Source organism: Polypterus senegalus, chromosome 2 (assembly GCF_016835505.1).
Source record: "Polypterus senegalus isolate Bchr_013 chromosome 2, ASM1683550v1, whole genome shotgun sequence".
Classification (NCBI taxonomy): Eukaryota; Metazoa; Chordata; class Cladistia; order Polypteriformes; family Polypteridae; genus Polypterus; species Polypterus senegalus.
The window spans coordinates 62,904,521-62,927,222 of NC_053155.1; the positions used below are offsets into that span (position 1 = coordinate 62,904,521).

General features: G+C 42.0%; 1 protein-coding gene across 1 annotated transcript in view; it reads left to right on the top strand.

The window, feature by feature from the left end:
• Positions 1–22,702, top strand: part of LOC120522979 — a 101,091-nt gene that overhangs the window by 62,017 nt on the left and 16,372 nt on the right. Inside the window, exons 12-13 of the mRNA XM_039743850.1 lie at positions 718–792; positions 18,673–18,712. Of these exons, the coding sequence (XP_039599784.1) occupies positions 718–792; positions 18,673–18,712 (115 nt within the window). The remainder of the gene's footprint in view (positions 1–717; positions 793–18,672; positions 18,713–22,702) is intronic.

Below are 22,702 nucleotides of genomic sequence, written 5' to 3' on the forward strand. Positions count from 1 at the left end.
TGATGATAGTGCAGGTATCATGAGCATCATGCATATGCATCTCTTCGCCAATTCAGACTTCATATCAATATAGCCTGATTATAGGTTAAACGTAATTAATCTTAGAAGTTGACTGGGCATTCTTAAAGAATATTTTTTTTCTATCCTTTAGGCCAAGGTTTATAGTTATAATGTAGTTAAAGGCTTTCTTACAAAACACTGTGCTATTTTAAAAATGTTATGTATATAAAGAAAAATATAGAAAGTGAAAAAGATGTCAGATAATATAATCTGTTCATTAGCATACCTGTGTAAATCTTTAAGATGCTAAGTAGACTATCAGTTTTATTAAGATGAAAAGTATTATGTTAAAATCATTGCAAAGTTTAAAAATCACAAAACAAGCATTCTGTTCTACTGTCTTTTACACAGTACAGGAGTTAGGTTTCTTGTATTGTATTTCACAGGATTTTACAAACCAGAGTAATAGAAAGGATGCCTTTGCAGTCATACTATACACGTAATACCACAAAGTCAAAGTCTGCCATCTCATATCAGTATTTATTATACTGTACATTATATGGATTGTTATTTCTTATAATTTCTGTAATTTCTTTCAAACTTTACAAATGGTAAATAGTGTTTGTTAAAAGTTTTACTTGAATGTTTAAAATGTTTTGTTTTAAATTTTTAAATATACTTATTGATTGTTTGATAATTTTTCATTCTTTATACTAGGCTTTGTAGTGTGCCTGAAGAAAAAGAAGATGAAGATGAGGATCACCCAACTTATAAAAAGACATATAAAAGAGAGTATGTTTTATTATCTTTATTTTAAAATGATTCAATTAGTTGTTTGTTTGCTTACAATCCCCTCTAATAGTATTGATTTTCTTAATAAACATGGGCAGGAAAAGAGAGCTGTACTTGTATTCCATAATAATATTCTTATATTTTATATTATTAATGATTTAGTTGAATCATAAGAGATTTGCATGTGTGAAACTTAACGTTTGTTCCAAAAATAATTACAATTAATAAAGTTAGGTATCTCTACTTTAAGATATAGAAATCTTACATTATGTACATACTGAGAAACATTACTGATTAAAATTCCTTACCTCGGTCCTCTAGAAGCTCACCAGCTGTATGGTTAAAGGCAGAAACTAAGGCATTAACATGCTTGGTAAAGCCAACAGTTTTATAACTCATAGTGATTTGTTTTCCAATAAATGCCAGGTTTACAGTATTTGGCCATTGTGAACACTGGCCCCGGCACAGACAGACGGACATCATTTTTCAATCCACACACTATTTATTTATATACAGTATTTACAGTTCGTGCTCACGTGCATCCCCAGTGCCCTCTCGCACCGAATTCCCAAAGTCCAGGCCCACAGTCTTTTGTGCCTTCCTGGCCGCCTCCAGTCCTTCCTCTTGCTCAGTCCACTTCCACCCGACTTCCACACAATGACTGGAGGGAGGCGGCCCCTAAAATAATGCCCCGGATGAGCCCCAGGTGCTTCCGCCATCTGTTCCTTGGCCACGCCCCAGCGTGGCGGAAGTGTCGGCTGCCTTCCTGGCAGCTCTCCGGGCGCCACATAAAGTCTTCCCCCCGGCACTTCCTGGTGTGGCGGAAGTGTCGGCTGCCGGATATTAGGCACTGGGCGCCGCCTGGCGGTGGCCACGGGTCCCTGCAGGGCTGGGCTTCCATGCCCTGTACCTGAGGCCCCTGCCTAACCAGGACGGACGCCCCACTCTGTCTGGAGGAGGCACTCGCCTCCTCACGTCCTCCAAGGTGTCCCGGCCGGGCTCCAGCCCCAGCCGCGGACCGTACGGGATAAACCGGCATCGGAGCGCCGCCTGGCGGTGACCACGGGCCCCTACAGGGCTGGGCTTCCATGCCCTGTACCCGTGGTCCCCAACAGAACCAGGACGGACGCCGCGTGTGGAGGAGGCACAAGCCCTCCTCTCGCCCTCCAGCGCCCCGCCGGGCTCCAGCTCCGCCGGCGACTGCATGGGATCAACCGGCATCGGGGCGCCGCCTGGCGGTAACCACGGGCCCCTACAGGGTAGGGCTTCCATGCCCTCGACCCGTGGCTCCCAACAAAACCAGGACGGACGCCCCCTCGCGGTGTGGAGGAGGCACAAGCCCTCCTCTCGCCCTCCTGGCCCCGCCGGGCCCCAGCCCGCCGGGACCACAGTGCCCCACCGCTAGCGAGGACACGTGGGTCCGAACGGCACAACCCGAAAGGGCAGCACGTCCCCGGAGAGGGTCCTACTATGTCCCCAGGGTCCATCACGGCACCCTGGGACATCTTTCTTCGGCACCCCCGCCGGCGCAAACGTGCCCCTCTGGCCTGCGCCGCTCTCGCCCCAGTTGTCCCCCCCAGCTGGGTCACTATTGGAGCTCCCGCAGAGCGCCCGCTTCAGGAGGGCAGGTCCCTGACGACGCCGCCCTCAGCGCCGCCGGGCTTCGGACCTGTGGAAAAAGGAAAAAGAGGGCCAGAAGCACTGCCAGGACACTCATCCCGAGCGCCCTGCCGGTCTCCGTACCCGCAGTGCTCCCGCCCCCTTCCGACAGCCCCCGACTTGCCTGCTGAAGTCCTCCGCCGCTGGTTCCGTGCCCGTCCGCCGCCCGCTGCACCGCCTCACAGGCAGCTCGCCCAGCCGCCCAGGGGACTTCCTCTGCCCGCACAGAGGATGGCCTTTTTCCGACGCGCACAGCAGCCGCGTCTTCCTATCGGAGGAACCGGCATTCACCCTTCGGTTCCTCCTTCTTTCTTGACGCGCTGACGGTCTGGGTCTGAGCACAGCAAAGCTCAAATCCACCCCGTCTGCGTCCAGGCAGAGCGACAGGAGACAGCTGCAGGCTTGGAGCGCAGGGCGCTAGGACCCAGGGCACTCCCCCAGTGCCTTCCTGGCCGCCTCCAGTCCTTCCTCTTGCTCAGTCCACTTCCACCCGACTTCCACACAATGACTGGAGGGAGGCGGCCCCTTAAATATGGGACCACACCATATTAGATTTGCAAAAATACTTTCTGCCCTTTACACTGTTTTTGTTGAATTTTCAGCATCCACATTAAGAAATCAACAACCCAGTTTTGTTTCTGGATGCATTTTAACCAACTGTGTAATGGTAATCTCGCAATTATTAGTGACATGCTTGTGTGGTTAAATAAAGTGAAGCATTTTTTAATACATTTTAAAAAATATCTAGCCTTATCTTGTGCTTAATACAGTAACAGAGATAAAGCATACCAGGGTCGAATTGTGAAAACAAAAAGCATTTAAGCTTACAAAATGTTTATTTTTCCAAGATTGCTGTTGAGTATGGGTCTTGTGTTTGCACAGAGATTCCATGTCATTTTGGTAATGAAAAAAAGCAAAATATTTTTGAGATTCTGTCAGTTAAAAGCAAATTAGTGGTTCAGTTTCAATTTTGTCTATAGCATTTTTTCTGGGCCAGAGATATGGTTTCACCACGAATAGTTATCTACAAATGTATTTATAGATATTATTGAATGTTGATGCCCAGATGTGAACTGTTGTCTGTCTCTGTCCTGTAAAGAACTAGACAATAAAAACTGGAAAAATACACACTTACCTTCACTCACACTCTGTATATGGAAGTATTTTCTCATCACTAAAAAACAAGTCTGTTGTGTTATTTTGCAAACATATTGCCTACTGCTGCCATTATCATTATGCACATGTGTGCTTTGACAGTCTAGTGAGAGAAAAGTTAAGTACACACATTGTATGCAATTAATTTACAAGGCCTGATGGGCATACATTTAGTATTATTCAGGTTGAAGTTTAGTTTAGCACAGATGCTTTGGCACTGGTAGTGGTAGTGCAGATCTGTCATTCCTGCCTCACAGGGCCGACTGTGCATGGAGGGGATGGTCAAAGTTCCCCACACAAGACCGGCTGTAAGCAGACAAGTAACTAAGAAACTTATTTTAACCACAAGAAAACAGTACCAGTAATCTGTGATAAATAGTATTTCCAGTTTATTTTTGTTGTTACAAGCATGCCTTAGGAATGTGAAATTTATGTTGTCTTAAATCATATCCTTTTCTGCTTTATAGTAGACATATTCGGTAAGTTTAAAAGCTTGTGTTTTCTTGTTGGACCCTGTGCCCTGTTAAGCACAAGAGCAGGCAATTCATTAATATGTCATGATTTTAAAGAAGTAACTTAAGCTTGGAAAATGTCAAACTTATTCTGTAACCAGTCATTAGCAAGCGACTCTCTGTGACTGATTGTGAGCATGATGTTGAGTTCTGCTCAAGATGGAAAAGAAGTTTGTTAAGGTCTGGGAAGATGCAAGTTCAGTACAATGAGATGTTAGAAATAAATAACGTGCATCCAAAAAACTTGTATTGCCATGTTTGCTGCAAAGGATAATCTGTCATTCACAATAACCCAACAGTTCATTGACATTGACAGATAACTACAATTCACTTTAAAAAATTAAGAATTCTACATTATTTTAAAGATATTTTCAATTCTTGGTTATTCTCCATCTGTCAGTAATGTGCATTTCAATCATTTTCATTATTTATGTTGTTTAATAGCTGGAAAGAAAAGAGGAAGTACTTTAGGTTAATTATTTACAAATTTGTTTAATGTGAAATTTTTCTTTTTCAGCTGTTGCATTAATTACATATTAATTTCTCTTAACATAAGGAAACACATGAAATTTGCTCATTTTGTGTGTTTATTTACATTATTATAATACAGAAATTGTGCACAAATGTATTTTTATGTTTTGGTTATGCTGGTTTCTCTGATAACCCCAATGCAGAGTTTATAATCCCCCTTACACCCCTAAAGGATCTAACATGTCAGGCTGAGAAATACGTATGCTTTAGTTTCTGTACTCCACCTCTTGGGGAACATATTGTTTTAAAACTGAGGTAACATAAAGTAAGTATGTGCATTTAAATGCATTGTATTTATGTATATATAGAGAAAGTTTAAAATACACGAATATGCATTACATTCTTACATCTTTTTCCTCCCATTCTTTTATCTAGTGTCTTTGATATATTTCATCTCTTTGCACTTTAAATAAACTATTTTCATCATGCATTTCCTTAATTTTGTGCAGTTCAGGGTTGATGGTAGTCATAATGAGATTATTGGTATTTGTTTATGCTTCCCATGAATGTGCATGTCCCTTGAGACCTTGAATTGAGTTAAGAATATGTTATTCCTATATGTTACATATAAAATAGTGTGTGTGTGTGTGTACAGTAGAGGTCAAAGGTTTAAGTAGACCTTGGCTGGAGATTTTCAAAGTCAAGATTCACAACTCCACACATAAATGTTACCGTACAGTCCCAATGTAAAGTCAATTAGGGTAGCTGCTTTATTTCCATAATATAAGAATAATAGATAAGAGAGAAATTTATTTCAGCCTTTATTTACTATATCAGATTTTCACAGGCCTCCCCAATGAAGTTTTAACCTATTACATGGTGTCCGTAGTGTAAACTGCCATAGGGAAATGGGTATTTACAAACTATATGTGAAAATGTTCAAGGAGGGGAGCTGTGAAGGTAGGGAGAATATTAAAAAAAAATAAACAAATGATAATAACTGACAAAGACAAAAGTTATTATAACTTAGTGCAGACATTTTCCTTGTACAACCCTTGGTTATCAACAATTTCAGTTTTCGCACTTTTGTTTTAGCCTGCTTTCCTTAGTCTGTTAGTGCCACCAAGTGTCAGACGTTTGTCTAGTGAAAGATAGAGAAATGTTCCAAATCAGGTGCTCCAAAATTCAAAGCAAGGATGGACTGAAAATAAGATAGAAACTACTGAGAAATGTATTCCTTTGAAAATATTTTTTCTTATGTTATGCCAGATAAAAATTCCAGTGAATCGACAAGGGCAAAGTTTTAGCAAGCAGTTTTTGATGAGGTTAATCACGGATGTGCACTGATAATTTTACAACTTACAGTAAATACCTGCCAGCATGGAATGTTCCTACACCAAATGACAGAGTATTGATAAAGAAGATTTTGTGAGGGTTTTGTAATGTGTAAGAATGGAAGGTGACAAAGAGAAGCATTAAGTAGGTGTTGCCTAAATTAAAATATAATTTTACCACTTACATACAAATAGGCTACAATTAAACTAATGTATCTAAGTAGTTAAAGATCTAGTTGTCATGTATGGAAAAATTATTTTACTACTCAGAACAGCTACTTACTGTAAGTCCAATTAAACACTACAGAAGAGGCTGACTGAAACCATGATGTGCAAAATAAAATCAAAACCCTGAATTTCAGGAATATTTTACTTTGAATAAACTGAAATTGGCACCTTCTCCTGTGTCTGCAGTATTTTTTTCAGATACATTTGCTGTGGTCCAAATCCCAAAACGTGTATTGGATTGATTTGGGGCTTAAAATTCAATGGTATTGTGTAACTTGATGAAATTTTATGGTTGATTCATACCTTTTTGTTGGATTCTTTAGGAATCAGCTGTGTAAACCACCACTGTAACTATATACTGGAAAAACTGGATTTAAATAGGGAAAGATGGGTGATCCTTTCTAAAGACTGTTGTCCATCACTAATAATTGACTTATTAGTGATAATCCTGTACATATTTGCTCACTCTTGTATTACTAACACCTTTACCTGTACTTTACCTCGAGCACCTAGTTTATTTTTTTGAGCAAATGCTCGTGTTATGAGTCTACTTAAGGAACTATCATTTAAATATCTTACAGCAACATTTTGTTGCCTTAAATTGTCTAAATATTATTTGGTGCAGGATTCTGAACATGTAACATTTAGGTTGTTGGCTATGAAATATCATTCATCCATCCATCTTCCCAACCTGCTCTTAATGCTTTTGATGAAGCAGTCAGTCAGTCAGTCAGTCAGTCATTATCCAGCCTGCTATATCCTAACACAGGGTCACAGGGGTCTGCTGGAGCCAATCCCAGCCAGCACAGGGCACAAGGTAGGAACAAATCCTGGGCAGGGCACCAGCCCACTGCAGGGCACACACACACCAAGCACACAATAGGGACAAATTAGAATCGCCAATGCACCTAACCTGCATGTCTTTGGACTGTTTGAAGAAACCAGAGCACCCGGAGGAAACCAACGCAGACACGGGGAGAACATGCAAATTCCACGCAGGGAGGACCTGGGAAGCAGACCCAGGTCTTCTTATTGCGAGGCAGCAGCGCTACCACTGTGCCACCGTGCCATCCCATGAAGCAGTGCATTATTTGTAAATCCATTAGAATTTTTGAGTGCTAAACACTGTTCCTTTGAAGAGTTTAAATCTCTCAGTGTTCATTATGATGTGATATCAAATGAAAACACAAAGTTGTGCATGCTATAAAAAAGGTAGAAGGCATGTTTTACCAAAAAGCCTTTTTAAATTTGGCATGCATTTTGATCTTCAGACCTTTCTATAGATAAAGTACTTGTAATTTAATTTTTTATTATTCTTTTTACTAAAGTTGAATATAATTTGGTTGTGTGCACAGTAATGAAAACTGCAGAACTAAAAACTTTAGACTCACTTTTAGAGTTACTGCATAAATTTTACTTGGCAAACGAAACATTATGAGTAGTATTCTACCTGGGTGCCACTAGTGTCCATCTTACTGAAAGAAAATTATTTATACATATATGGTTCAAGTGGTGTTAATCTGAATGATCTGAGGGATTTATTCATATTTTTTTTCATACTAAGTATATTAATGTCTTGCATGTGCTGCAAAGTAGTTTTAAAGAAAACAGGTCTGCGTTCTTGAATATTATACCACATTTTTCACCTGAATTATCCACTACTATAATGTTGCCTACATATAAACTAATATTTCAAGTAGACCATGACAAGATGTTAAATCCACTTTTTTCTTGCAAAGATCTCAAAGGGGTGTCTGCCCTGCTAGTTCTAATAAGACATGCAAAATATAAGAATGCTTGAGGATGCAGTTTCCAATTATGCCCATTTTCTCATTCAAATATCTTGCTGGTAGATTTCCAGTACACCCAGTCACTTATTTCAAACACCCCTGAAAAATAGGTTAACTAATGTTTTTATTACTCCATTGCTTATACAGGTTTTTATGAAACTGTCTCTGATCTCAAGGAATATGTGCATCCCATATATAATGTAAAGGTTAAAAGCTTCATGATGGACTTTTAAATACTACATCAATAAAGAATGCAAGGGTGATTAAAAAAAAAAATTGTACTGCCAATAAAGAGGCAGTTCTGCTACATGTGAAAGATATTAAGTGTCTTAGGATTTGTGTTGAAAATTGTAAAATAGTGGTAAGGTTCTAAATGACATCTGGAAAAGATCTGCATATTTGTTATCTAGGTCCCATACTAGGTGGAGATTTAAGGTGTACTATTCTGTAGTAGTATACATTAAGACTATTTCTTGAACTAAGGTTTATTTATCTTTTACCAGGGAGAAGATTAACAAAATGAGAGTGGATCACAACAGACATCCATCCATCCATCCATTTTCTAACCCGCTGAATCCAAATACAGGGTCATGGGGGTCTGCTGGAGCCAATCCCAGCCAACACAGGGCACAAGGCAGGAACCAATCCTGGGCAGGGTGCCAACCCACCGCAGATCACAACAGACAAGTAAGAGTTATCCACTGTTATATTGTTCTTGAGTCACAGAGGGTCTTTATTTTGTGTATTTAAATTTTATGTACTTAAGGACTGTCCAGTCCTTCCGTGAAAACCCTAAATCCAAAGAGGACTGTTTGATTTATGTTAGGTAGAATACCCAGAGGGGACTGGGTGGTCTCATGGTCTGGAATCCCTACAGATTTTATTTTTTCTCCAGCCGTCTGGAGTTTTTTGTTTTTTCTGTCCCCCCTGGCCATTGAACCTTACTCTTATTCGATGTTAATTAATGTTGATTTATTTTGTTTTCTTATTGTGTCTTTTATTTTTCTATTCTTTATTATGTAAAGCACTTTGAGCTACTGTTTGTATGAAAATGTGCTATATAAATAAATGTTGTTGTTGTTGTTATAGCGCCCGACCCGGCACAGACTACGCAGAGGCATGTGTTCACACTCAAGACTTTTTATTTTTTTGTTCTGCAGCCGTGGGCACACGTCTTCCCCGTGTCCCACCGGCCCAACACAGTCCCAAGCACAAAACCCACACCAAACCAACACTTTCCTGCTCCACCACTCCTCCCAGGCAACCTCGTCCTCTTCCTCCCGATTCTGGCCCTGATTGCTGGAAAGCAGTCCCTTTTATACCCCACTGATAAACCGTCCAGTGTGGTGGCTGGTTTTCCGCAGCACCCCCTAGCGGCCATTCCATCTCCCAACCGGGCTGCTGTGGTGGACTCCATGTCCCATGAAGCCACGGGGGAGATTGAGGAGGGATCCACGGCCAGGGAGACTGCCCCCAACCGCCCCGGGGAAGGTACTGCAATGTCCATGATGGCTCCCCTGGGACGTATGCAGCAGAGGCGTCCCGGCCAGGCATGGGACCCGCTGTCCGTCACATGGCCCTCCCTCAGATGAGGCTTGTAGGGCTCATCGGCCTGCCCCGCGAGGGCCGGTCTTCTCCAGGACGGGGAGTCGGCATTCCTGGTCCCGCGACTGCGCCCTGTAAAAACAGAATAAACAGGTCTGGGGGCGTTGCCCCGACGTCCCTCGGGACAACACTGCCAGACATGGCCACCGCGGCCACAGTTATAACACAGCCGACCCACTCCAGTACGGCCCCGGTAAGTGCGGAAGCAGGCAGGGAACGCCTGCCCCTTCACCCCCTCCGAGGAGGGCTTGTGACGGTTCCGCCCCTCTGCAATGCAGCCCTCCTTCGGTTCCAAGCCATCAGGCATACACTGCGCTATGTACGGGGTTTCCGGTTTCCTCTTCCGGTTCCCCCTTTTCCTTTGGGACGCACTAGCGGTCTGAGTCCCCCTATGAGAAAAGGAGGGACCCCGCACCGCCTGCGTCCCTTTGGACTGCCGCAAGACCGGCGCTGGCGGTCTGGGCGGGATTGTTTGGCAGCCGGTTTCCACCTGCTGCCTCCCCGCACACTCGTCCGCCTTGCTGTCAGTCATCACAGCAGCCTCTCGTGTGGTGGGCGGGTACGCCTGACAGGCAGTACTGACCAACGCTGCTGCCGATGCGTCCCGCCCCCTTTTCTCTGCGGTGCCGGATTTACTTACCTGCACCGCTTTGTCCTGCCGGTGGGAGGCTGGCCACCCGCCGTCACGAAGCCATTCACTCAGGGCTCCGCATGGGATACCGAGGTTCTTCTCCAGCCCCTCCTTCGCTTCCCGCAGGACCTGAAAAACTTGCAAAAGGGACTGTAGGCCGAGGACAACAGATTTCACCTACCCTACAGCCCAGGAAATATTAATAGTGGCGGCCGCGGTGGATTTGGGCTCTTCGTGTCGCCCTCTGCCCACCGCGTGCCAACAAGACCCTGTGGATCCCCCATGGGCCCCTTCGGGTAGTCTGGAGGAGAGGGCAGGGCGTCCGTCATTCCCGCCTGCCGATCCTCCTCAGCGGGTGATTGACACACGTTCCCCCCCCCCGTTTACCTGTCTCTGGAAGCTGCTCCGGCTCTCCTTGCCGGGACACCATGCTGGGAAGCTCGTCCGGGCTCTCCTCCCCCAGCTGCTGGATCAGGCCGAAAAGGAGAGACTGCTCTGCCTCGCTCTCTCCCAAGCTGGCGGCTCCAGCACGCCAAGGACACATGTCCCCCTGCCCGCATCGGGTGCTTCACCACTCGGCGTTCGGAAGGTAGGATGGCCCACATGCGGAATAACACACCCGCGGCCCTTTACCTACCTCCGGCTGCGACCCGTACGGCGGACTAGCGTGGTGGCGCCCGCCACTTGGCCTCTGTGTCTGCCCGGCTTTCTTCTTCCCCATTGCTGCGGTGCCTGCAGCAGCTCTTTGGCTTCCTCAGTTGGTGTCTTGCGCTGTACGGTGCGCGCCAAATTGGGGCTCCTGCCGCGTGGGCGCAGTTTCCGCCGCCTTCGCGCTGTGCTGCGCGTGCCGGCTTGCGGCCCCTGCGCTCTCTGCTGCTGCTGAGCCGAACACGTGCCCCGCGCTGTTGCTCTCGCAACAATAATTAAAGCAGATTCCGACCCAAATGGACGGGCCGGGATCCTGCCGGCTACGCCAGTGTGAAAAGGCACTATATAGCGCCCGACCCAGCACAGACTACGCAGAGGCACGTGTTCACACCCAAGACTTTTTATTTTTTTGTTCTTCAGCCGTGGGCACACGTCTTCCCCGTATCCCACCGGCCCAACACAGTCCCAAGCACAAAACCCACACCAAACCAACACTTTCCTGCTCCACCACTCCTCCCAGGCAACCTCGTCCTTTTCCTCCCAATTTTGGCCCTGATTGCTGGGAGGCAGTCCCTTTTATACCCCACCCGGAAGTGTTCCAGGTGCCTGACCAGCTGGTCTTTATTGTACCTCCGGGTGGGGCTGATAAACCGTCCAGTGTGGTGGCTGGTTTTCCGCAGCACCCCCTAGCGGCCACCCCATCTCCCAACCGGGCTGCTGTGGTGGACTCCATGTCCCATGGAGCCACGGGGGAGATTGAAGAGGGATCCACGGCCAGGGAGACTGCCCCCAAGCGCCCTGGGGAAGGTACTGCAATGTCCATGATGGCTCCCCTGGGACGTATGCAGCAGAGGCGTCCCAGCCGGGCATGGGACCCGGCTGTCCGTGACAGTGTATATATATACGTATATATGTGTGTATATATGCATACAGTATGTATATATATATATGTGTATATATACTGCATGTTTTCTTCCAAAGATATGCAGATTTGGTGACACTAAAATGATGCTAGTGTATGTGAGTGCTTGCATTCACCTTGTGACAAGCTGATGCCCCTGCTAAGGATTGTTTCAGCCTCATGCCCAATGCTTGCTGGAATGGGCACATCCCTGGATTGATGGATTTAATCATTAAACATCCTTTTTAGAGATATTGCGGTATGGTGTCATAGGAATTTAATGGGTGTTCCAAGCAATTCATAACACAGTGAAGCCGAACCTGTTCTCACTGTGATAATATCTTGCACTGCCACCTGGTGGATTCCTCCAGATTTACGTAAAGTACATGCGCAAATACAGTATAAACAGTACAGTGCTTGCGTAGCCGGAGTGTTCACTGGAGGTTGTGTTGCGTCGTATGAAGTATAAACCCGGCCTAAGACTCCCTACATCATTATTAATATTTATTAATACTTGCTGGTTGAGACTGCAAAGCATGAAGTGCTTATGACAATGTTGCTTGGGTCCCATTTTAGCACCCATCTTGTGCCCTGCACTACAAACATACAGTGACGTGTCATCCTGCTGCATGGACAGCTCTTAGGAATGAGACGCAAGGCTGTGATGGAGCCCAGAGGAAAGCACTTTTTGTGAGGGTCCAGGACGCAACAGTAGGAATAGCTGAGCTACTAGATTAAGGGATAAGATTGTGCTTTCGTGCCAGACAGGCTCTGTAGTTTAAACTTAAGCATCTACCTGTCAGTAGTAGACTGAAAACAGGTTGGTGAAGCTAATACTTCCTTTTTATATGATGGAGCTGCTTGGCATTTTGATGGTTTTTGTGTTTTTTTAATAGCTGCTACTGTAGCCATTACCATATAAGTAAAGCAAAAAATGCAAGTACAGTATTATATATTCAAATATTTATTTATTTTTAATTTTTGAAAATTTTTGAATATTCAATCATTATTTTTTGGCTACTTTGACGTACCTAGTAAACAATGTCATCTTTTCGAAGCTGAGCAATGGCTTACAAATCCCTGTCCGCCCCGATTAACCAGTTTGGGTATGATATGTACTCACTAAAAGGGCGCCTATCAATCAGATAATCAGCTATTTGACTCTTCGTGAATCTACACATATTTACACTATGGACATTTTATATGAAGTATTTTACAGCTCTGTTCGTCAGACACGCAGCATAAGATACTGTATATAATAATTTGCAGCCTCTGTAGTTTTCCAATTGCATTGTTTGAAATTGCGAATTCAATTTGAAATCAGTTAATCATTCAGCACTGGATGAAATGGACTTTGATGTAAATTAGTTATTTAACATTAGTTATATAGGAAATTGGCCAGGACCCAAAAACAAAACAAAATTGCTAAAATGGAGTTCATTCGTTCTGATGGAATTTGATCTGTATGTATTTATATGATGTATAAATGCCAAATTGAAAATAAATTTACAATATTAAATATAACTAAAAAGATATTTAAATCTTACATTAATTTATTCCAAACAATCTTTAATTTGCAAACTACTGAAAGTGGAAAAGTAATTTTGTTTAACAATACATGCTTCTGCCAAGGCAATTGTCACTTCCAGTTCTTGCCTGTGAGTAACATTTTAATATTTATATGTGTTCTGCTGTGAGATATTTTGGAGCTACTACATAGTTTATATTGCTTATTTGTTAAGCTGTGTGCATACATTATAATGCAGAAGGTATTGTTGTGTTTTTTGTTTCTCCTATCTTGTTAAAATTGAAGACAACTATGTCCAACCAAAGTGCCACTAGTTTGACTGATGTCCAGCCATCATTTGCTGAGAAAAATCCAGGACCACGGTAAGAATTAAAAACAAAAATATGTTTTGTTATAAATAAAATTAATGATTTTAAAGAGTTTTGTGTGTTTTGCCAAATGGCAGTCATTTCTAATTTATAAGATTAATTGACTTGTTTAGTTTAAACTTTTTTGGGCAAGAGAATTTGCTCAAACATTGTCTAATTACATTTTAATCACAATCATATTTCTTGTTTATTGTATTGGCCTAGTTGTAAATTTTATTGGTCAAAGGAGCAACCTCATGAAATAAATGTAATCAACTATTTAACATTTGTGTATTTACATGATAGGAACTGTATTTGAAATGGAATTTCTTTATTCTAGCAAAGTAAATAGCATAATGTATAAATGTGAAATGCAAGTGTTAGGGTTTTGATGTATAACCATCATAAATCATTTATGTTGCTTAATATCTGGAAATGAAAAAGGAAGTACTTTAGGTTCATTATTTACAAATTTGTTTAATGTCAAATTTTTCCTTTTCAGCTGTTGCATTAATTAAATATTAATTTCTCTTAACAAAAGGAAATTTGAAATTTGCTCATTTTGTGTGTTTATTTACATTATTATAATACAGAAATTGTGCACAAATGTATTTTTATGTTTTGGTTATGCTGGTTTCTCTGATAACCCCAATGCAGAGTTTATAATCCCCTTTACATCCCTAAAGGATCTAACATGTCAGGCTGAGAAATACGTATGCTTTAGTTTCTGTACTCCACCTCTTAAGCCTTGGGAAACGTATTGTTTTAAAACTGAGGTAACATAAAGTATGTGCATTTAAATGCATTGTATTTATGCATATATAGAGAAAGTATAAAATACACGAATATGCATTACATTCTTACCTCTTTTTCCTCCCATTCTTTTATCTAGTTTCTTTGATATATTTAATCTCTTTGCACTTTAAATAAACTATTTTCATCATGCATTTCCTTAATTTTGTGCAGTTCAAAGCTGGTGGTAGTCATAATGAGATTATTGGTATTTGTTTATGCTTCCCATGAATGTGCATGTCCCTTGAGACCTTGAATTGAGTTAAGAATATGTTATTCCTATATGTTACATATAGAATAGTGTGTGTGTGTGTGTGTACAGTAGAGGTCAAAGGTTTAAGTAGACCTTGGCTGGAGATTTTCAAAGTCAAGATTCACAACTCCACACATAAATGTTACCGTACAGTCCCAATGTAAAATCAATTAGGGTAGCTGCTTTATTTCCATAATATAAGAATAATAGATAAGAGAGAAATTTATTTCAGCCTTTATTTTCTATATCAGATTATCACAGGCCTCCCCAATGAGGTTTTAACCTATTACATGGTGTCCGTAGTGTAAACTGCCATAGGGAATTGGGTATTTACAAACTATATGTGAAAATGTTCAAGGAGGGGAGCTGTGAAGGTAGGGAGAATATTAAAAAAAAATAAACAAATGATAATAACTGACAAAGACAAAAGTTATTATAACTTAGTGCAGACATTTTCCTTGTACAACCCTTGGTTATCAACAATTTCAGTTTTCGCACTTTTGTTTTAGCCTGCTTTCCTTAGTCTGTTAGTGCCACCAAGTGTCAGACGTTTGTCTAGTGAAAGATAGAGAAATGTTCCAAATCAGGTGCTGCAAAATTCAAAGCAAGGATGGACTGAAAATAAGATAGAAACTACTGAGAAATGTATTCCTTTGAAAATATTTTTTCTTATGTTATGCCAGATAAAAATTCCAGTGAATCGACAAGGGCAAAGTTTTAGCAAGCAGTTTTTGATGAGGTTAATCACGGATGTGCACTGATAATTTTACAACTTACAGTAAATACCTGCCAGCATGGAATGTTCCTACACCAAATGACAGAGTATTGATAAAGAAGATTTTGTGAGGGTTTTGTAATGTGTAAGAATGGAAGGTGACAAAGAGAAGCATTAAGTAGGTGTTGCCTAAATTAAAATATAATTTTACCACTTACATACAAATAAGCTACAATTAAACTAATGTATATAAGTAGTTAAAGATCTAGTTGTCATGTATGGAAAAATTATTTTACTACTCAGAACAGCTACTTACTGTAAGTCCAATTAAACACTACAGAAGTGGCTGACTGAAACCATGATGTGCAAAATAAAATCAAAACCCTGAATTTGAGGAATATTTTACTTTGAATAAACTGGAATTGGCACCTTCTCCTGTGTCTGCAGTATTTTTTTCAGATACATTTGCTGTGGTCCAAATCCCAAAACGTGTATTGGATTGATTTGGGGCTTAAAATTCAATGGTATTGTCCAACTTGATGAAATTTTGTGGTTGATTCATACCTTTTTGTTGGATTCTTTAGGAATCAGCTATGGAAACCTCCACTGTAACTATTGTCACGCACGCGCGAGTAGGAGGCCGCGGACTGATTCGATAGCACCTGGGAAACCATTCGCCGCCAGGGAATGGCGGGTATTAACTTTCTCCCTCTGCTTCCTCGTAGAAAGAAAGACCTTCCTGCACCATAGGCTTGGATTGACCGCAGTGCGGTACTTCCGCCCTTCCTCCGCCATCTTGCCCTGACGTCATCCTTCCCATCCTCCCTTGCGGTCCTTCCCAGCATTCCTCCACTTCCGGCTCCACCCCAATAAAATGGCCGCGACGCCAGGAGTCGGCGTCGCGCATTATGAACTGTTTGTTTATAATTTTGACCGGTGTTTTTGTTTGTTCTGTACAATATACGGGGCCGGAAACCCCAACCCTTATTGCTGTCTCCTCGGTCTTTGACACTATATACTGGAAAAACTGGATTTAAATAGGGAAAGATGGGTGATCCTTTCTAAAGACTGTTGTCCATCACTAATAATTGACTTATCAGTGATAATCCTGTTTGCATTTGCTCACTCTTGTATTACTAACACCTTTACCTGTACTTTACCTCGAGCACCTAGTTTATTTTTTTGAGCAAACGCTCATGTTATGAGTCTACTTAAGGAACTATCATTTAAATATCTTACAGCAACATTTTGTTGCCTTAAACTGTTTAGATATTATTTGGTGCAGGATTCTGAACATGTAAAATTTAAGATGTTGGATATGAAATATCATTCATCCATCCATTTTCCCAACCTGCTCTTAATGCTTTTGATGAAGCAGTCAGTCAGTCAGTCATTATCCAGCCTGCTATATCCTAACACAGGGTTGGAGTCTGCTGGAGCCAATCCCAGCCAGCACAGGGCGCAAGGTAGGAACAAATCCCGGGCAGGGCACCAGCCCACTGCAGGGCACACACACACCAAGCACACAATAGGGACACATTAGAATGGCCAATGCACCTAACCTGCATGTCTTTGGACTGTTTGAAGAAACCGGCGCACCCGGAGGAAACCCATGCAGACACGGGGAGAACATGCACATTCCACTCAGGGAGGACCTGGGAAGCAGACCCAGGTCTTACTGCGAGGCAGCAGCGCTACCACTGCGCCACCGTGCCACCCCATGAAGCAGTGCATTATTTGTAAATCCATTAGAATTTTTTGAGTGCTAAACACTGTTCCTTTGAAGAGTTTAAATCTCTCAGTGTTCATTATGATGAGATATCAAATGAAAACACAAAGTTGTGCATGCAATAAAAAAGTTAGAAGGCATGTTTTACCAAAAAGCCTTTTTAAATTTGGCATGCATTTTGATCTTCAGACCTTTCTATAGATAAAGTACTTGTAATTTAATTTTTTATTATTCTTTTTACTAAACTTGAATATAATTTGGTTGTGTGCACAGTAATGAAAACTGCAAAACTAAAAACTTTAGACTCACTTTTAGAGTTACTGCATAAATTTTACTTGGCAAAATAAACATTATGCGTAGTGTTCTAATTGGCTGCCACCAGTGTCCATCTTACTGAAAGAAAATTATTTATACATATATGGTTCAAGTGGTGTTAATCTGAATGATCTGAGGGATTTATTCATATTTTTTTTCATAGTAAGTATATTAATGTCTTGCATGTGCTGCAAAGTAGTTTTAAAGAAAACAGGTCTGCGTTCTTGAATATTATACCACATTTTACACCTGAATTATCCACTACTATAATGTTGCCTAAATATAAACTAATATTTCAAGTAGACTATAATAAGATGTTAAAGCCACTTTTTTCTTGCAAAGATCTCAAAGGGGTGTCTGCCCTGCTAGTTCTAATAAGACTTGCAAAATATAAGAATGCTTGAGGATGCAGTTTTGCATTATGCCCATTTTCTCATTCAAATATCTTGCTGGTGGATATCCAGTACACCCAGTCACTTCTTTCAAACACCCCTGAAAAATAGGTTAACTAATGTTTTTATTACTCCATTGCTTATACAGGTTTTTATGAAACTGTCTCTGATCTCAAGGAATATGTGCATCCCATATATAATCCATCCATCCATCCATTTTCTAACCCGCTGAATCCGAATACAGGGTCACGGGGGTCTGCTGGAGGCAATCCCAGCCAACACAGGGCACAAGGCAGGAACCAACCCTGGGCAGGGTGCCAACCCACCGCAGGACACACACAAACACACCCACACACCAAGCACACACTAGGGCCAATTTAGAATCGCCAGTCCACCTAACCTGCATGTCTTTGGATTATGGGAGGAAACCGGAGTGCCCGGAGGAAACCCATGCAGACACGGGGAGAACATGCAAACTCCACGCAGGGAGGACCCAGGAAGCGAGCCCGGGTCTCCTAACTGCGAGGCAGCAGCACTACCACTGCGCCACCGTGCCACCCTCCTATATATAATTTAAAGGTTAAAAGCTTCATGATGGACTTTTAAATACTACATCAATAAAGAATGCAAGGGTGATTAAAAAAAAAATTGTACTGCCAATAAAGAGGCAGTTCTGCTACATGTGAAAGATATTAAGTGTCTTAGGATTTGTGTTGAAAATTGTAAAATAGTGGTAAGGTTCTAAATGACATCTGGAAAAGATCTACAAATTTGTTATCTAGATCACATATTAGGTGGAGATTTAAGGTGTACTATTCTGTAGTAGTATACATTAAGACTATTTCTTGAACTAAGGTTTATTTATCTTTTACCAGGGAGAAGATTAACAAAATGAAAGTGGATCACAACAGACAAGTAAGAGTTATCCACTGTTATATTGTTCTTAATTCACAGAGGGTCTTTATTTTGTGTATTTAAATTTTAAGTACTGTATAGTTAAGAGGGTGAAGAAACAAGTCAGGCTGTATCCCGTTTGTCAGTCATTTAAACATTTTTTGTTGCTGGTTGTGTTTTGTGTCTGTGATGATAGAGTACCCGTGCAATGCTGCAGAAGTTGGAAATCTTCCCATTTTACTTTCTGTGTTTTTCTTTATAATATAGATTTGCTAAAGCATCACAGCTCTTTTCTTAACACTAGATTACTTGGTACAGCCAAAGCCTATTTGATGTCAGCAAACTACATTTTTACACAAATTCCAGCATTAATTTTTTGTGTAACCAGTTTCTGTCTGACTAGAATGGCAGCAAACTCTGACTTAATCAGTTCCATTATATGAATGCCTTTTGTTTGTGATATATTCGTCTATTTGCATAAAGTGAAACAGTTGAGAACTAATTCTGGTCGAAGCCCTGTCAGGGTGACCTGTAGTTTACAAAAGTAAAAGAATTATGGAGTAGAGCTAATTTATACATAAATATACACGCTTGCTTCTAAAATGTGTGTATATATATATATGTGTGTGTGTATGTATATACAGTACGTGTATATATATGTGTATACACTCACCTAAAGGATTATTAGGAACACCTGTTCAATTTCTCATTAATGCAATATCTAATCAACCAATCACATGGCAGTTGCTTCAATGCATTTAGGGTTGTGGTCCTGGTCAAGACAATCTCCTGAACTCCAAACTGAATGTCAGAATGGGAAAGAAAGGTGATTTAAGCAATTTTGAGCGTGGCATGGTTGTTGGTGCCAGACAGGCCAGTCTGAGTATTTCACAATCTGCTCAGTTACTGGGATTTTCACGCACAACCATTTCTAGGGTTTACAAAGAATGGTGTGAAAAGAGAAAAACATACAGTATGCGGCAGTCCTGTGGGCGAAAATGCCTTGTTGATGCTAGAGGTCAGAGGAGAATGGGCCGACTGATTCAAGCTGATAGAAGAGCAACTTTGACTGAAATAACCACTCGTTACAACCGAGGTATGCAGCAAAGCATTTGTGAAGCCACAACACGCACAACCTTGAGACGGATGGGCTACAACAGCAGAAGACCCCACCGGGTACCACTCATCTCCAATACAAATAGGAAAAAGAGGCTACAATTTGCACGAGCTCACCAAAATTGGACAGTTGAAGACTGGAAAAATGCTGCCTGGTCTGATGAGTCTCGATTTCTGTTGAGACATTCAAATGGTAGAGTCAGAATTTGGCGTAAACAGAATGAGAACATGGATCCATCATGCCTTGTTACCACTGTGCAGGCTGGTGCTGGTGGTGTAATGGTGTGGGGGATGTTTTCTTGGCACACTTTAGGCCCCTTAGTGCCAATTGGGCATCGTTTAAATGCCACGGGCTACCTGAACATTGTTTCTGACCATGTCCATCCCTTCATGACCACCATGTACCCATCCTCTGATGGCTCCTTCCAGCAGGATAATGCACCATGTCACAAAGCTCGAATCATTTCAAACTGGTTTCTTGAACATGACAATGAGTTCACTGTACTAAAATGGCCCCACAGTCACCAGATCTCAACCCAATAGAGCATCTTTGGGATGTGGTGGAACGGGAGCTTTGTGCCCTGGATGTGCATCCCACAAATCTCCATCAACTGCAAGATGCTATCCTATCAACATGGGCCAACATTTCTAAAGAATGCTTTCAGCACCTTGTTGAATCAATGCCACGTAGAATTAAGGCAGTTCTGAAGGCGAAAGGGGGTCAAACACCGTATTAGTATGGTGTTCCTAATAACCCTTTAGGTGAGTGTATATGTATATATATATGTATATATATATATATATATATATATATGTGTGTGTGTATATATGTATACTGCTCAAAAGAATTAAAGGAACACTTTTTAATCAGAGTATAGCATAAAGTCAGTGAAATTTATGGGATATTAATCTGGTCAGTTAAGTAGTAGAGGGGGTTGTTAATCAGTTTCAGCTGCTGTGGTGTTAATGAAATTAACAACAGATGCACTAGAGGGGCAACAATGAGATGACCCCCAAAACAGGAATGGTTTAACAGGTGGAGGCCACTGACATTTTTCCCTCCTCATCTTTTCTGACTGTTTCTTCACTAGTTTTGCATTTGGCTACAGTCAGTGTCACTACTGGTACCATAAGGCGATACCTGGACCCTACAGAGGTTGCACAGGTAGTCCAACTTCTCCAGGATGGCACATCAATACGTGTCATTGCCAGATGGTTTGCTGTGTCTCCCTGCACAGTCTCAAGGGCATGGAGGAGATTCTAGGAGACAAGCAGTTACTCTAGGAGAGCTGGAGAGGGCCTTAGAAGGTCCATAACCCATCAGCAGGACCAGTATCTGCTCCTTTGGGAAAGGAGGAACAGGATGAGCACTGCCAGAGGCCTACAAAATGACCTCCAGCAGGCAACTGGTGTGAATGTCTCTGACCAAACAATCAGAAACAGACTTCATGAGGGTTGCCTGAGGGCCCAAATGTCTACTGCGCCCTGTGCTTACTGCACAGCACCGGGGAGCTCAATTGGCATTTGCCATAGAATACCAGAATTGGCAGGTCCACCACTGGCGTCCTGTGCTTTTCACAGATGAGAGCAGGTTCACCCTGAGTATATGTGAAAGACGTGAAAGGGTCAGGAGAAGCCGTGGAGAATATTATGCTGACTGTAACATCGTTTAGCATGACTGGTTTGGTGGTGGGTCAGTGATGATCTTGGAGGCATATCCATGGAGCGACTCACAGACCTCTACAGGCTAGACAATGGCATCTTGACTGCCATTAGGTATCAGGATGAAATCCTTGGACCCATTGTCAGACCCTACGCTGGTGCAGTAGGTCCTGGTTTCCTCTTAATGCACGACAATGCCCGGCCTCATGTGGCAAGAGTATGCAGGCAGTACCTGGAGGATGAAGGAATTGAAACAACTGAATGGCCTTCACGATCCCCTGACTTAAACCCAATAGAACATCTGTGGGACATTATGTTTCGGTCCATTAGGCGCCGCCAGGTTGCTCCTCAGACTGTACAACAGCTCAGGGATGCCCTCATACAGATCTGGGAGGAAATGCCACAAGACACCATCCGTCGTCTCATTAGGAGCATGTCCCGACGTTGTCAAGCATGCATACAAGCTCGTGGGGGCCACACAAGATACTGAAAAGCATTTTGAGTAGCAGAAATTAAGTTTTTGAAAAAATGGACTAGCCTGCCACATCTTCATTTCACTCTGATTTTAGGGTGTCTACACAATTGAGCCCTCTGTAGGCAGAAAACGTTTATTTCCATTAAAAGACTTGACACCCTTTTGTTCCTAAGACATTGCCCTGTCGTTATTTGTATAGATATCCAACTTCATATTGAGATCTGATGTATCTAATGTGTTTCTTTAAAGTGTTCCTTTAATTTTTGTGAGCAGTGTATATATATATGTTTCCTTCCAAAGATATGCAGATTTGGTGACACGAAAATGACGCTAGTGTATGTGAGTGCTTGTATTCACCTTGTGACAAGCTAATGCCCCAGCTAAGGATTGTTTCAGCCTCGTGCCCAATGCTTCCTGGAATGGACACATCCCTGGATTGATGGATTTAATCATTAAACATCCTTTTTAGAGATATTGCGGTATGGTGTCATAGGAATTTAATGGGTGTTCTAGGCAATTCACAACACAATGAAGCCGAACTTGTTCTCACTGTGATAATATCTTGCACTGCCACCCGGTGGATTCCTCCAGATTTAAGTAAAGTACATGCGCAAATATAAACAGTACAGTGCTTGCATAGCCGGAGTGTCCACTGGAGGTTGTGTCACGTCGCATGAAGTATAAACCTGGCCTAAGACTCCTTACATCATTATTAATATTTATTAATACTTGCTGGTTGAGACTGCAAAGCATGAAAT